The sequence below is a fragment of the Perna viridis genome, chromosome 5 (genome assembly GCF_037379345.1).
Source record: "Perna viridis isolate PV_CMFRI_1.1 ecotype Kerala chromosome 5, ASM3737934v1, whole genome shotgun sequence".
NCBI lineage: Eukaryota > Metazoa > Mollusca > Bivalvia > Mytilida > Mytilidae > Perna > Perna viridis.
In genome coordinates, this window is record NC_142449.1 from 48328285 (window position 1) to 48344785 (window position 16501).

General features: G+C 31.7%; 2 protein-coding genes across 6 annotated transcripts in view; one reads left to right on the forward strand and one right to left on the reverse strand.

The window, feature by feature from the left end:
* Positions 1–2578: 2578 nt before the first annotated feature.
* LOC148618040 (biogenesis of lysosome-related organelles complex 1 subunit 4-like) lies at positions 2579–6274 on the forward strand. The gene is made up of 5 exons (XM_088585873.1): positions 2579–2760; positions 3281–3352; positions 4019–4120; positions 4875–4994; positions 6065–6274. Exons 1-5 carry the CDS (start codon positions 2614–2616, stop codon positions 6185–6187), a joined length of 564 nt encoding a protein of 187 aa, XP_088441999.1. The 5' UTR covers positions 2579–2613; the 3' UTR covers positions 6188–6274.
* Positions 6275–8990: 2716 nt separating this feature from the next.
* The window catches only part of LOC148618041 (oxidative stress-induced growth inhibitor 1-like), a 34987-nt gene continuing 27476 nt past the window's right edge, over positions 8991–16501 (reverse strand). For all 5 annotated transcript variants that reach the window (XM_088585869.1, XM_088585872.1, XM_088585870.1 and 2 more), the window contains one exon: positions 8991–14420. In XM_088585869.1, the coding sequence (XP_088441995.1) occupies positions 13412–14420 (1009 nt within the window). In that variant the 3' untranslated portion in view covers positions 8991–13411. The remainder of the gene's footprint in view (positions 14421–16501) is intronic.

Consider the following 16501-nt stretch of genomic DNA (forward strand, 5'->3'; position numbering starts at 1 on the left):
AACCACAGGCTTCACATGGCGATGATATCTAATAACCACATGCTTCACATGGCAATGATATCTAATAACCACAGGCTTCACAGGGCAATGATATCTAATAACCACAGGCCTCACATGGCAATGCTAAATAATAATCACGGGCTTCACATGGCAAAGGTATCTCATAACTGCATGCCTCACGTGGCAGTGATATTTCATAACCACTGGCTTCACATGGCAATGATATCTAATAACACAGGCTTCACATGGCAATGTTATAAAGAACCACAGCCTTCACATGGCAATGGTATAAAAAAACAGGTTTAACATGGCAAAGAAATCAGAAACCCACATGCTTCACAAGGCAATGGTAAAAAACAATTAACCACAGGCTTCACATGGCAATGGTATTTAAAAACCAAAGGCTTCACATGCCAATGTTATTAAAATAACCACAGGGTTCACTTGGCATTAATGGTATCAACCACAAGCTTCACATGGCAAGAAGAAGAATTTTGTAAATAGTTATTTTGACTCCGACCATTTTAAAGATAAATAATCTGAAGTGATGTATGTGAAAACTTTTCTTAACCACTTACATGGTATGAAGAAATATTTTGTTCCAAAGAAATCCTTCAAGCCCACCTCCCTCAAGATCAAATGGTCATGGGAGATAATCCATCATGAGGGTTTACCAATAAATTGAATTATGGCATATTTCAGAAAAATGCATAATTTGAGGAAAATTGCCTTTCCTGGTCATTATTTCCACTTTCCCATAAAATCAGTATAGTGATATTGGTAATCTGGCTATATTTTAAGAGGTGCATTGTGCAAGGTATTTTAAAAAACAACATAGCAACAAGATTTTTATTAGTAACAGTGACTCATAACTTGACGTCATCCATGAAATACACAACGTCACTGCTTGGGATATTCAAAGTACTCAAATAGTCACACAGCACAGACTTAGAATCGCACAGTAATGAAATAGGTATGATATAAATTTTTGAAATCTGTTCTTTTTTCATAATGATAAATGATATTTACTATTACAACTTCTTGAATTATCATAGGTATCAATTTGGTGTGACAAGTTAGTTAAAATTGTAATTTTTTAGTAATTTAGGGAAAATATCACTGAGGGGCATGATATAAAAATGACCATTTCTTTGTAGTCCTATGTCTGATTTTGATAGTTTTGGTCTTATTAGACTCACAATACCACAAGCTTTCATAAAATGTAAAAAAAGAAAAACATAAAAACTCATAAAATATTTTTAAGGTCTCACTAACCACTTCCGGGTCAAATGGCCATCCCCCTATGTAGTACCAAAAACACACTGAACCTAGACATATGCATTGTAAGTGCATTATTTGTGTGTATTATGATTAAAAGTAGTCAAAATAAAGCTGAGAATGTGTACTTTAAAATCATATGTGTAATTAACTACAAAAGTGTATGAATATTGTTTACATGTGTGAGTAATATGCCTCCATGCTGTCAGCAGAACAGGTAAAAATGTGGATTTTCAGTATTATTCATTCAAGTAAATTTTGTGAAGAATTTCTACTATCATCGTACCATTAGCATAATGATTTTGGAAGCCTTATTTTCCAAGCTTCGCAACGGTATGCAGCTTTAAGATGTCATTTGTCCTGGGAATTCACAGTGAGACTTTGAAAATTACTTTTTTAACATGTAAAGTAATGGAAACGTTAGAAGTGGTTAGTGAGACCTGATTTCTAAAGCTTAAAAGCCCACTCCTTGTAAATCATTCGATAGATTTTCATAAAACTAAGTAAACTGCTTCAGCATTTTATGTACAAGTAGATATGTAATGGGAGTTTTTTGGAAAGGTACATAATTCAAGTTTTACGTACTGAAAATTGCAAGTAAGGGGTATCAATCAGTAACGCCACTCATAGTTAAGCTGTTATAAAATAATAATAGATAACAAAGTTCACCTCCCCCCCCCCCCCCACACAAAAAAAAAAATCTTCAATTTCTCAGAAATGTGGCACATTATTTCCTTTTGTATATTAGTTTTTAAATGAACTATAACGGCTTTAAGATAGATCATACCTGATACTTTTAGTAGAAAGACTTTCCTAATTTTTCTCTTAGATAACCTTAAATGAACAAACTGTTAAATTTTAAGAAAAAAAACATCGAGTCACTAACTTTTTTTCTTGTTAAAATATTAAAAATCTAAATTCCCATTACATTTCTAAAGAACATTTTCCTGCCAATTATCTCCCCATTGAAAGAGATTTTTTTTAATTAATGTTTGTAATTTTATTTAAAAAAATCTTTTTAAATGGTTTAAAGACAATATTTTTACATTATTTAAAACACTATTTTCTCTATGAAAATACATAACTCTGCATGATTTTGCAAAATGACAGAAAAGAATGCTCAGTTTGATAGGTCTATCTTAATATGATATTTATGTTACGTTTTCATAACTAAATATATTTAAACCCTGTTGCATTTTGGGTTATCTCAAATATAACATTTCTTGTATGCATGCTATAGTATAAAACGGGGTTTAAATTTATAAATCAACACTTTACAACAGCCAGTACTTTCACTTCACAAAGTGCAACAACACTTTCCTGTAGGAAACGAAAATGGAAATAGACCTGAAATCCATTGAGAAATGTGAAAACGAAGAAAGCAGACAAGAAACTGATGACCCAACGGATGGAACGTCACAAATAGTTGAAGATTTATCAGCTGAATATTCAGAATACTTAAAAATCAACAATGAAGACGAGGTAAGATAGATTATTTGAGAAAAACCTCCCTCTGAAGAATGAGATAACTGATAACAAATCTTGACTTGTGTTTCATCAAGCAAACGCGTCATGTTGCATGATACTATAGTCAGTGAGTAGATCTTGCCATTTTCAATACAGAAGCACTTCTTGCCAATCTTCTCACCAAAATTTTATTCTTCATTGAAACTTGTTGTATAATAGTTTATTTTAGAGCAAAATATTGGCAATCTTTTAGACATTTTGTCTTAAATTTGGGGCATGTACCTGTTTCACAGGAATTCTTGTTGCCGAGGACTACTCCTTGACCAAAAGTATTGACTTTAAATTTTTTGTAGTACTGCAGAGATATTGAAGAAGCATTCTTGGGAGGTTATTACTGCAGTCAATTACAACTAGAGTATACTAAGAAAGGCACATAATAAGGAACAAGCCCCAGCAAAAAACACTCATTAGACAATAATATCACAAAACACAAAAATGAACAAACATTTTCATGTTGATTTTATTTCTCTTTCAGTTCAGCAAATTTTCCACAACTGTCGAAGAGATGCTGGCTAAGTTGGATGAATTTGGTGGAATAGTAGACAGGGTATAATTTACAATCTTAGTATAACAACAGTCTTTCAATCGTCTTTTTATAAAGAAAATTATCTCTAATGAGTTGTTTTGTATTGTTTTGGTTTTTCATATTTCCAGTACATCATAAAGGACTGCCAGCATTTATAAATAATACTGCATTTCCCCACTTATAAAACCTGAAAATAGCGATTACATCCTTTTTTTATATGATACTGGGAAAGTATTATTATTTTTGGCGTACCAATTTTTGTGGTTTTTCATTGGTAAACCAAACCATGAAATTTGGTTCCCAACAAAAAAGAGATTCCAATTGATGTGCATCCTGCAAACCTCAAAACCATGAACTTGTGTTTTTTTTCATAATCCGTAAAAATTGGTATCCACGAATTCAAGTACATTCACAGTAACTCATTAGTTCAGGTCAACCCAGAATTTTATGGCTTTGATTGAGTTTCTTAAAACATTTCATAATTGAGTTTTTCCTCAAATCCTTCCTCAACTCAGATTTAGACAAATCAGATTGCTTGAAATTAAAAAAATAAGGATAAACTCCAAAGAATTTTGGAACATTTTTATTTCAGATGTTTTTGTGTGATTTTATAGAAAATAGGCTTCCACTGAGGCTTTTGACTAATTTAATAGACTTTTTTACACAAAAGTTTGGCTTTTTATGCAGATAAGAAGTGATACCAGTATATGTATGAATGATGCTCTACCACTGATACAAAACAAATGTAATGAAATGGAGGCAGTTTTCCAGAAAGTTGATAATTTGGAGGTAAAATGAACACACTTAGGCAAGCACAGTCACAAGACAATCTTTGGAACTACTGGGTAAAGTTAACACTTGGGCAAGCCCAGACTTTTTCTTACTATTCCTATTACCTAAAGTAATAGTTGTGATAATTTTGTTTACCTTTTATTTAGACCTGTTATACACAGCCAAAGGTGTTACACATGAAAATCACATGAAGAAGTGTAGCATTATCAGTTACAGTAATTTTGTATCATTTGTAATCCCAGACTTCTGACCTTCCATAGGTCTCTTATTAGATGAAAGATAAATCTGTTTCAGCTATTAAAAAATTAATTGCACTTTTGATATAGCACTAACACACATTGTTTACAGAGTCAGTCTCACATGAAGAACACATCACAACAGGTATCTATATCATATGCTGATCCATTACAAACACTTATGACTACTAATCGGAACAGCTCTAACAGACTATAAAAATCTAACATAAATTAATGACTTCATGAGACAAAAAGGTGCAAAAAATAACAAATTTACAAATATGTACAAGGTAAATAGTAATAAGGTTTAGATATTCTGATGCTTGATTACCTGTTTAAATTGATCCAGTGACCCAGCCTTTACGTATATAAGTGGTAATGAATTCCATGAAACTGTCTTTGTAGTTGGTACTGGCACTTATATAAGTTGGTATTGTAATGGGTTTAGAAGCAAATCAGCATTTCAATTTCAAAACCAAAGAGTTGATTTTGAAATGCATGCAACTTTTTTGCAGAAGTTTGTTTTACTTGTCAAGGAGAATGTTGCCACTATGGAAGGTGAACTTGTTAAAGCTGAGGATGAAATGGGATCCTTCAGTGGATTGAAGAAAATGTTATCATCCTTTGTTAGTCCAGTATGTATCAAGTATAATTATGTCTAAAAATCATACAGAGAATGATTTATTACAGAACTCTTAAATTGATCTGATGTACTGATATTAAAATTCAGCAGTTTCGGAAAAGATTTTTTTAGTAGAATATGTCAAAAATTTTTATTTAAAATGTTCAAGTACTTTATCAGAGAAGAATATTCAAACAAAACTTTTTAGGATGGGAATTAGATGATTTATATGATAGAAAGTTAAAATCTACTTCTGAATTGTGATACCCAAAGCTGTAAAATTGTTCATCATGTGATTGCCATTTTATCAAAGGGAAACCAATCTATTTCCACCATCTGTGCGATATCCAAAAGATTATTCAAGGATATTAAAATTCCCTCAGTCTCCTGAACACCATCGTCCCGTGAAAGTACCTTTATTTGTGGATACCAATTTTCATGTATAAAGAAAGATATGTCAGTTTGTAGATTCTTGAATTTGTGGATATGCATCTCAATCATACAAATTAATGAAAAATTTCTCCTTTACGTTGGGAACCAAATACTGTGGTTTGCCAAACCAACAAAGTCCACAAAAATTTGTATCCACTAACAATGATACTTTGACAGTACTACTTGTATGTACTGTAATATGGCAGAAAACAATCACCTCAAAATATACTCCTTATACTCTTACTCTTTAATAGGGATTCAAATTTATCTCAGTAATGGAAGGTCCTGGATTTTCTCAAGTTTCATATCAATGGTCCACTTGAGGAAAATTAAAAGTTTATTAAAAGGGTGAAAGGTCCAGGATCCAGATGAGTTTTCATAGGTTTAAGGTTAGAAATTGAGGGTAGGAGATCTCGGATCACCACTAATTTGAACCCCAGTTTATAGTAATATTTTGACATAGGACCCAGGGCTCACACTACTGGGCTGTCTGTGTAAAATAGTTGCCCTGAGGTTGCTCACTTTACCCTCAGATGACATCAAAGCAAAGTGAAATAGCCTTCTCATTTTCAAACTTTACCCAAGATCGGGATTGTACTCCATCATTTAGCATTTTTTTTTTACCAGAGTTATCTTTTAATTTTATTGTAGAAGAGAATACAGACCAAAGCTACCAAGCCCATTGACTATGTTCCTCCTCATTTATTTAACACTAAGGACTTTATTGATGTTAAACCATCAGAGGGGACTGAGGAAGCAGCCAGCAAAACATAACACACCACTTCTACTGATGATATTTTTTATTTTAAGACATGTGCAATATATTTTTTTTACATTCCAAATATAGAATTCAATTATTTGCTTGTTTGTTTTTCTTTTCAAATATATGATAAAGTATATATATTAGAAATACATACGTAATAATAAAAATAATTGTTTTTGCCTTCACATCAAAATGTGTCCTAGTTTTACTTAACTATCTGAAATTATCTCCCTTTTCCAGAATATGAAATCTGGAAAAGGGTAACTTCCTTTGCAAAAACTATAAGACAATGTTAGCAGAGTTATTGATATTCTTGCATGTAATCTCCTAAATGTTAGCTTTGTAGAAATCTCTTATACAGGCTTACACATACATTAAAACAATTTAAAAGAGCAGGGGTTTTTACTTTTGAACTTTTCTCTTGTTTTCTTTAAGCATATTTTCTTAAAAAAATTCTGTTTTCCTGTATACCATACTATTTTGCTACTTGGATCATATGTGACCTGAATCACCATGTTTGTCTGTCTTTAATACATTCCCAACAGATTTCTCAGGTTGTGAAAGATATGTTTTTATTTGGTGTATTCCTTTAGCAAGGCAACTTATATCAAGTCCCCTTTCTTGATTATGTATTTCTAAGTAACTTATTGTAGCCTGTAGAGCGCCTCCACTTTTTGACAGAATTCCTTGCTGGTGAGAGTAAATAGTTAATACATTGTAGTAGTAAAATCCTGGATGGAATTTATTTCCACAGAAATAGGCAAAGGGAGCCACTTTTTAGCTCACCTGTTGTTGGGATTTTTGATCTGTGGAAAAAGATGGCTGTTGTTACTAGAAATAGAACATAGGGGTCAGTCAGAAGTTTTTCGCATATATCTCTAAAACCATAAGGTTTTGCCAAATTCTGTCAATTGCTGAAATGATCATTATTATAAGGCCCACAAAAGTCTCCAAGGGATCAAAGTTGTCTGAGGACTCCATGTAAGAGTTATTGCCCTTTGAAGGTGAAAAAATGACAGTTTTTTTCACAGTTTTCAGCCAATATCTTGAAAACTGTAAAACATGTATGAGATAGAATGAAACTTTCAATTGATGAAATGATCCTTATGACAAGTCCTACCGAAGTTGTCTTGAGTCAAAATTATTGGACGAATCATTGTTAGAGTAACTGCCCTTGAAAGGCACAAATTTAACTAGGTGAGTGATTCAGGCTCCTGGGAGCCTCTTGTTTGGGAGGTTGACTAAGTAAAAAATTAATGATTTAGGCTTGTCGCCTGGATAAAGCCTCTATTTTTTTTATGGATTTCATTCAATGTTTGGAGAATGATTAGTAGCAACACACTTAGATGGGATTGGTCTTCACAGAGATGGATAAAGGGGGGGCACTTTTTTTATAGGGCATTAGTAAAAAATATCCATTTGCACCTATATTTTGGGACAATTTTTTTTTCAAATTTTGTTGTATAGTTAGTAGCATTAACAGCTTGGATAGGATTGGTTTGCATAAAAATTGGTCAAAGGGGATGTAATAATGATTAAGTCTTGTCACTTGGTTAGATCCTTCAAGTTTTTCCTGATTTTTGTGAATTGTTAGTAGCAATAAAATCATGAATGGGATTGATTTCACCGAAATTGATGAAGGAGGGAGGGGTCATTTTTATTATGGTATAGAGACTAAATAATTACTAAAAGTGCAATTATGTGTGGGTGTTGTATTGTGAGCGTGCTCGCTAAGGTTCTTGAATTATGAATGTTTTGTTTGTAATTAGATATTCTATATAATTTGCTTGGCCCCCATGGGTGTAATTTTGCGAAAAATATAATTTTCATAAAATGCAAAATAGAATGAAATTGAATCCAAAAATCAATATTTTAACCGTCAATGTTAGAAACAAATTACTATGATTAAAACTGAAATAATTCTTGATGTACTCTTTTATCAATTAATGTGACAAATATATCAATGATCATACATGTACCGTTTTAAATTAGCTGCATTGTGTTGAATATGTCACAATAGGAAATTGTAGGTTACTGAATATACACTTATTGTAGATGCTTGGTGTCTGACATTTTCTGTTGTCATCTGTCATCTGCCACCTGTAACTTTTTTTTAAGAATCTTCTCCTTTGAAACCATTCTGTAGATTATTACCTAACTTGGCCACTTGCATTCTTGAGGTATTTACTTTGAAAATTATGTTGATTATATAGATCAAGCTTAAACATGGGTGCTGTTGTTATTTTTAGACCACAGGGGTCAAGTCATCAATTCCTATATATATCTATAAGAGATATTGGAAATAGATGTGACCTTCCTTCTTCAGCTTGGAGAGCTCTACTATCAATTCCATTGGTTTGAAGTTGTAGGACAACTCTGTAAGAGTTAATGTCCATCATGTTTTTTGCAGTTTTTAGAAAGTATCTTGAAAACTTTCATAGATAGAACAAAACTTTCCATTGATGAAATGATCCTATTGATATGGCCTACAGAAGTCTGTATTTTGTTATAGTTGAAGGACGACTCCTTACTAGAGTAATTGCCCTTGAAAGGTGAAAAATGAACCATGTGAGTGATTCAGTCTCCTGGGAGCCACTTGTTTGTTGTTGTTCTATGTTGTAATTTAAACTACTGTATATTGGATATCAGAAGTTGGTTGATTCCTCTTGATCTTTTTCATTAAGCTATCCATTATCCAGAAATTACTGACACAATTCATCAGGTAATTTAATAAAGGGTAGACCTACTTTATCCTCTAAACAACATCATTGTAAGTGCTATTAATGTTGATCAATGATAAATAAAACAAATGACCAGTGTAAAAACATTTTATTTCAGAGACGCTCAACCCAAGCCTCTAGTGAAAAAATAAAACTAATGACAGCATATACAGACTCACAGGTTCTCAGACTTCATGGACTCTGACTCTACATTGCAGTACCTTATTAAATGTATATAATAGATATGTATTGCATAAAAACAGGAAGTTTTTCAAAAATGTGCTTCATGATAAAAATCCGATGAAAATGCTTGGCATGACCAAAAGAAAAGAAATTAAGTCGCAGATAAAAAAGTAGTAATCTACTGTACCTTGACATTTTCACTTTCAAAGAAAACAAGGAAGCATTTCTTGATTTTTATAGAGGTTAAAAATAAAAAATAAATTCTGAAATTTTTCTTCATAATTTTGGTCCTCTTTATGACTTGTCATTTATAATAGAACCAACTACTTGTTTTGGTATTTTCCATATATATTTCTTTTTTAATTCCCATCCTCCTCCATTAAAATCCAACAGTTGCCTTTTCAAGCTACTTTCTAAGCAGAGGGCAGATCCATAAATTTTCAGAAAGGGGCACCTGCTGATTTTCATATTAAAATAAGCCCTCTCCCCATCTCCTGGTTCCACACGCTTAACACACTTCATTTCTGTAAGTTTTTTTGTTGAACCCTTGAAATTGTTGCATTTACTTCACAAAAGTACTGAATGAGCATGCTCAGAAAAAAGCAAAGAAGGACCTATAGCCAATATAGTCATATGTCACATCAAAACATGTAAAATACATAAAACATTTCCTAAAATTAATTAGTGATTTTTTTATTTATTTTTTTTTTTTTTTGGGGGGGGGGGTTAAATTGACTTGTGCAAGGAAATAGTCATTCAAATAAAATATTAATTTGCAGTTTAAATTTCATTTTACCACAGTTACCCACTTTTTACAATTAATGTTCATTTGAAAAAAAAGCACACAAATATGGTTTTGCCTGACCTTTTTTTAAATACATACAAGAACAGGTATGGTGTATAAATCAAAGATTGTACATACAATATACCGCTAACAATAATTACTGTTAAAATGAAGGAGTGAAAGACAATGTAGTGATAAGTATAACTCTTTCTAAAAATCATGCAGGTCTAATGGTGATGGCAATACCTTTTTTTTTCACCAAAAATTAAAATGATGGAATTTTTCGCTGATAAACCACATAAAACAATAACTAAAGTAAGAATAGAATATAATCCCAACATGACTTTTTCCTCACATATTGTTTTCCATTTCAGTAGCTGTCTTTGTAAGAATCATGCAAATTCTGTAATGTAATACACCCTAAAAAAAGCTACATTATTTTATTTTTTGTAACTAGGTTGTTTTATGGGTCTATATTATGAAATGAGTAATTACTGGTATTCATTCCAATCTCTGCTCTTAGAAATAATCAACATTTAAAATCTAATAGATTCTGTTGTATTTTAGTGTCATGTACAGAGTTATCTCCCTTAATTTTGAAATCTACAGTGCATTCTATATAATTTTTATCTCCTAAGAGCACAGGTTATATAAAAAACCAAATATTAATTCCTGTTTACTATGACAATTCAAACAAAAGATAAAAAATAAAAATATGTAAGCTTTCCAACCATGTATCACATTTCACATGATTCTTAGCTGGAGTGCTACTTAAATTTATACCTCACGTAACAAGCCAGTGAATATGATTTTTGTGTGCAAAAAACCATATTGATCACATTGACTTAATCAAACCATGTATTGTCTGCCTCCTGTGATTCTTAGATGGAGTTGATCTTTGATATACTGTCCATTACCCATCAACGCAAGTTTTAAGGATTAAATATAATGGAGTCGTTTTAAAGAAACACATTTTATTTTCTACATTTTATTATTCATACACTGCTAAATGAAGGGTAATGACACAATTACTGAAGTGATAAATTCTAGGCTGAAGTCAAAAGGAAAGTCTGTATAACCAATGGCAATATCAGGACAAAAACCTGAAAAGTTGGAAAACCACTGATGATTGTCACATCCCATACTGCTATTGAAATTTGGTGGAATTTGAAGCACTAATTTAATTAAAAGCACTTGCCACATAAAGTGTGTGACTAAATCTAAAATAAAATGTTCATGCATGATCATTGCAAAAATAAAGTGGTTTGGTTGTAATCCCAATAATTTTAACTCACATTAACAGCATTTAAATAAAAGTTAGGTACAGCTAAACCTGTCTTATGTGGCCTTTCAAGGATGAGCAAAATAATGATCATATAAGAGAGGTGGTCTTTATTTACAGGTCAACCTTACATATATTGTATAACAAATAGATATTCAGGTTATTGCTGAATACAGTTTTCCATAAAGACAGATTTGATTGCATTACAAAAATTAAATAGATGCAAGAAGTTTTTAGCCATGATTTTAATTAGTGATTTTTCTCTTTTCAACACTGAAATTAACACATGTATTGGCAATTTATATGGTATATTATTGTTGTTATTATCTGATTATTCTTCAAATTGAGTTTTTTTTCCTCATTTCAGACCACAAATCATTCTCAAAGCAATTAGTCCTTGCTGCCATTATCAAAATAATGAACATATACACATGCTTTATTCATTGTACATACAACTAAAATGCTACACATTATTTGATGTTGTAGGTTATTATTTTTTTTAGAAAAGTTTTTTTTTATTTTTATACCCATTAGCTGTGTTTTATGAAAGAAAACTTATAATTTTTTAAGATTTTAGTTACAATCCACATAAAATTCAACCTGATTCAAATGATTCAACATGCAGAAAACACTCCATACAATGTTTCTTGGTCTTTATTTTTACTAATATATCATTTTCTATATACAGATCTGTATTTTTTAAAAAGCCCTACATTCATTTTCACTTAAAAATCAACCAAATCAAGAAAGATAACTCTTGCAAAGGTCCACTAGTTGATCTCAATCTCATAATTAAACAACTGAATGACAAACTAAGACTGATTGTGTGGTCTGTGCCTGGTTTTGATTAATTTGGTTGGTTTTTGACATCTATGAATCACCTGTTGTCTGATTTTTATAAAGACTAGTATTTAAGTAATTTCTTACCAGTATTTTAAACTTACTAAGCCCAGTGCATAGCTTAATTGACCAATATAATGGATTAAAATATGATAGTTCTGCATCCTGTAAAAGTAAAAAATCTTTTTAATCCTATTTAATCTACCGTGAAGTGAGAAATTTTTAGAAGTTTTACAGTATGGTTCAGTTAAATAAGGTGACCACTGAAGACCCAGGCAGTGGTCGTCACATGCCGAAGTTGGTTTTCTATAAAATTTTTATCCATAAGAGTATTCAGAGATCACAAACTTGTGTTTTCTAAGAAATGAAATTCAATTTATAATTTACTGAAATGGTAAGATCACCGTGAGAAAGAAAGAAATGTTAAGAATGTACTTAAGAATGTACTTAAAACTTTACAATAAAAGGAGCTAACTCTGTTCATATTTAGTTGATTTGAAAGGGAACTTTGAACCTACCGGTATATTCTGAGTCATCCATTTCGTATAAAAAAAATCCCTGTTTGTTCTGACATCAGAATGAATTGAACATTCAATGGGAACAAAAAAAATGGCAGAATAAAATTCACTATGTGCCAAATATATCAAAGGATCTGCATAGTTTCTATATGGACAGTCTATTAAAACTAAATATGATAAAACACTTCCATAGGTACAGGGATATAGCCCCCTTCTACATACAGATCTATATTTATTAGAAAACCACTAAAATCAACCAAATCAAGAAAGATAACTCTTGCTAAGTTCCAATTTTAATATACAAAATCTAAATGATCTTTATTTCATAATCGCAACAACAGAATGACAAAGATATGTGGTCTTTAACTATTTTTTTGAATAATATATAAAAGTAAATTTAGTTGGTTTTTGGCATGCATGAATCACCTGTTCAATGTCTGATTTTTTTTTATAAAGACTAGTACTTAAGATTCAGTTATTTATCAATTAGTTACACAAAAAAAGACCTGAAATTTAACCATTGAATTTAAAATAGTATAAAAAGTTTCTTACATATGATAATTGACCAATATAACAGATTAAAATTTGATAAAACTGCATCCTGCAAAAATCATAAATCTTTATAATCCTACTAAAATTAATGTATAGCTGGAAATTTTTTTGAGGTTCTACTGTGATTTGCACTATATATGCAAGGTTTTGGCTAATTTCACATATAATTTTAACTTCTTTAATAAAACCAAAGATGCAAAATTAAACTATGAAAATTCATGCCCCTATACATAGAGCAAATCTGACACGATGAGAACTACCTGCTACACAGTATATATGACATAACATTTCCATAGAAACAGGGATATTGCAATCACAATTAAATAAAAAGAGAACAAAACTAAAATCTACTTTCGTCATAAACTGTTTTTCTGTTTCTTTTTATAAAGAAAATTACTAATCCCTAAGGCACTTCCCAAACCAAAACGTACAAAATTTTCTCCCACCAAAGGCCCCATGGCAAAAAGTCCATTTTCATGATTGCATTGAAAACTGAAGGCATCAACATCTAAAGGGTTGTGTTTACAGTCTATTGGGAAACGTGGTACAACACCCAAGTTTTTGCCTTCATATGGTAAAAATGAGAGGTCAGGACGTGACCCTATCAGTATCACAGCCAATGAAATGTCAACAGAAATAATATCATTAGTGTCCATCTGCTCCAACAGTGCACCTTGATCCTCCTTCATGTCAATCAGCTGATGTTTGCTGTATGCCTTATATAAAGGATTATGAAGCTTCCCTTTCATTAATGAGTGAATCTTATGGTATTCTGGGTATATTGCTGCAGGAAGCTTTTTGAAGATGACACTAGGATCATTTGGTCCTTTCCTGAAGACATGTATCACAGAGACATTTGCCTCTAATGACATTATAATGGCATCAGCGGCACTAAGTCCAGCTCCTACCACCAGTATTGGATCCATTGAAGGAAGCAGGCATCTTTCTTTTAAACATTTTTCAAAGTCCTGCAGAGAATGCATGACATGAGGGAGATTCTCACCAGGAATACTGAGTCTGTTTGGAATGTCAAATGTACCTGTTGCTACAACAACATGAGGTGCTCTGAGACAAAATTCCTCCTGAAGTTTCTGACAATGTTCTTTATCTGTGACCCCTTCATTCTCAATATATCCTCTTACTTCCCACAAAAACGGGTGATTTTCTTTAAATTTTTTACAACATGGTAGTCTTTCGCCACTCTCAGAATCAGCACATGATTTCAAGTCAAACACTTTTTGTACTGATGTTACCACATGGTGATTGTAAAAAGATCTCAGCCGGTTTTGTTTAACAAAACTTGTGTAATAGTTCTTAATATCAGCTACACTGGCTCGGTTATTGGATATTTCCTGTTCTTCTTTTCTGTAAAAGATATAGATATGAGTCAAACAAACAGAAAAAATAATCCAGGGACCCAAGGTTACAGCGGTTATCAAAAGAATGTAATCCAGGGACAAAGACCAGACATGGAAAACAGACATACACAACAAAGAACACAAAGCAACCAAAATCATACACACAAAGCAACAAAAGCAAATGAGCAACTCAGACTCCACTAAAAACTCAGGGGCATGGACCAGGTGCACCAGTAGGGTGTTTTCTAGAAACATCCGCCAAGTTCCTCATAAAAAGTCGTCCTGGGTAAGACGAAAGAGGAAAGGAAAACTATGACACGTTGAATAAATCAGTTTTCACGGCGCAAATGGATGCCATGGTTACAGAGAAATTAGGGCAACAGATGAGACAAAGAAAACAAAGATATGAATGACAAACAACGTAACTGACTAAAAGAATCATACAGATAAATTAAAAGTAAACTCAACCAAACACTGGGTGTAGGGACTATTTAACAAAAAATCAGTCTAAAGTAACACTGAAACTCCCTAATTCTATTCATATATTTTTATAAGAACTTCAACAATAAAGACTTTCAGACAGTGCCCTTTCGATGGCATGCTGCAGCATGCATATATCAACTTTTTAAAATCCATTTAACTGAGAAACTTATCTTAATTGTTATTCGCTTGATTCATTGAATTTGTTTGTGGCACTGAGAAAGTAACTTTTTCATATATTAGTCTTGTTAATGATATAGGGCTTATTGCATATTTTATCTGAAAATAGCTACCTATTCGTATATCATCAAACCAGAAATTACCAGTACTACTTATTCTGGCAGTTCATTCCTAGTACTAATAATACAGTAAGTGACCCAAAGGTACAATTAGTCTTAGATTATGATGTAACAGTAGAAAATAGCATTACTTATAATAAGCTTCACACCAATGAATTTTTGTGAAATAGACCATTAAGGTCCATGGTCTCAATTTATCTATTAGCAGATGTCAAGTTGCAACACACAAATGAAGTAAATAAAATAAAACAAATAACCATCTTCATTTCTTTGTAATGACTGTTGAACTCTTACTTTAAATGTTCGTAAGCCCAATTAAAAATACAAATTTACAGGATTTGGTGCTTTTTGTAGCAGAATGATTTAAAAATTACTTTATAGCTCCAATAAATCTTTAAAAAAATATTTTCAGTTTAATTTTTCTTAACAAAATGGGTTATACATGTAATACATATATAAAAAAAAAATAATAAATAAATCACAGTCATGGTTACTACATGTAATATTAATCAGAGTATTATATAGATAATCCTGTTGAAGTCTGTTTATTTGTATTGTATCTAAGCCAGGACAATGAAAGGTTTAGGATTTATAGTTGTATTAATTTATTAAGTCAATTTGTGAAGAAGTAACAATTATAAATGTTAGGTAAAAATGCTGAAAAAGTGAAACCAATTAAATATAAGGGAGTCAGTAAAATCATCTAAAATGAAGATAAATGTCAAAATCCCAACAATATGACATAACTTGTACATTTACTGTGATATCTTGAACCAGAAATGACTGTAATTTAAACTCTACAAACAAATCCAAATATTAATGTTAAAAGTTCTTTTTCACTGGCAGGTTGTTGCACAGGATGGACCAACAATTTGTTATAAACTGTTTTAAATTGTGAATTACCAAGTTTCTTAGTTTAACATGACCAGTAATATCATGCAAATTTCCCTTTTCAAAATCTTGGTTAATGACTGTTTTGGACTGTGTTATCAGCCCCCAATTTTTGTGTTTCATTTTCTTTTGAAATCCAAATATTCCTTCATTACTAATAGCTAAAACTGAAAAAAATAAAGTGTTGAAATTTAAAAAACTATGTTGCACAATTGCCAGATTATGGAATACTGGCTCTTAATATACCTTTCCCAAATTACTGCCTGATTATTGCATAGACTGATACTAAATACAACTGCATAATGAAACAAATACTATAGCCTGATTCTTGCAGAGACTTGTACCTGTGAACCAGGAAATGGACAATTATAAATCTGCAACCCAAAGTTATATAAATGTCACAACAAAACCAAAATAT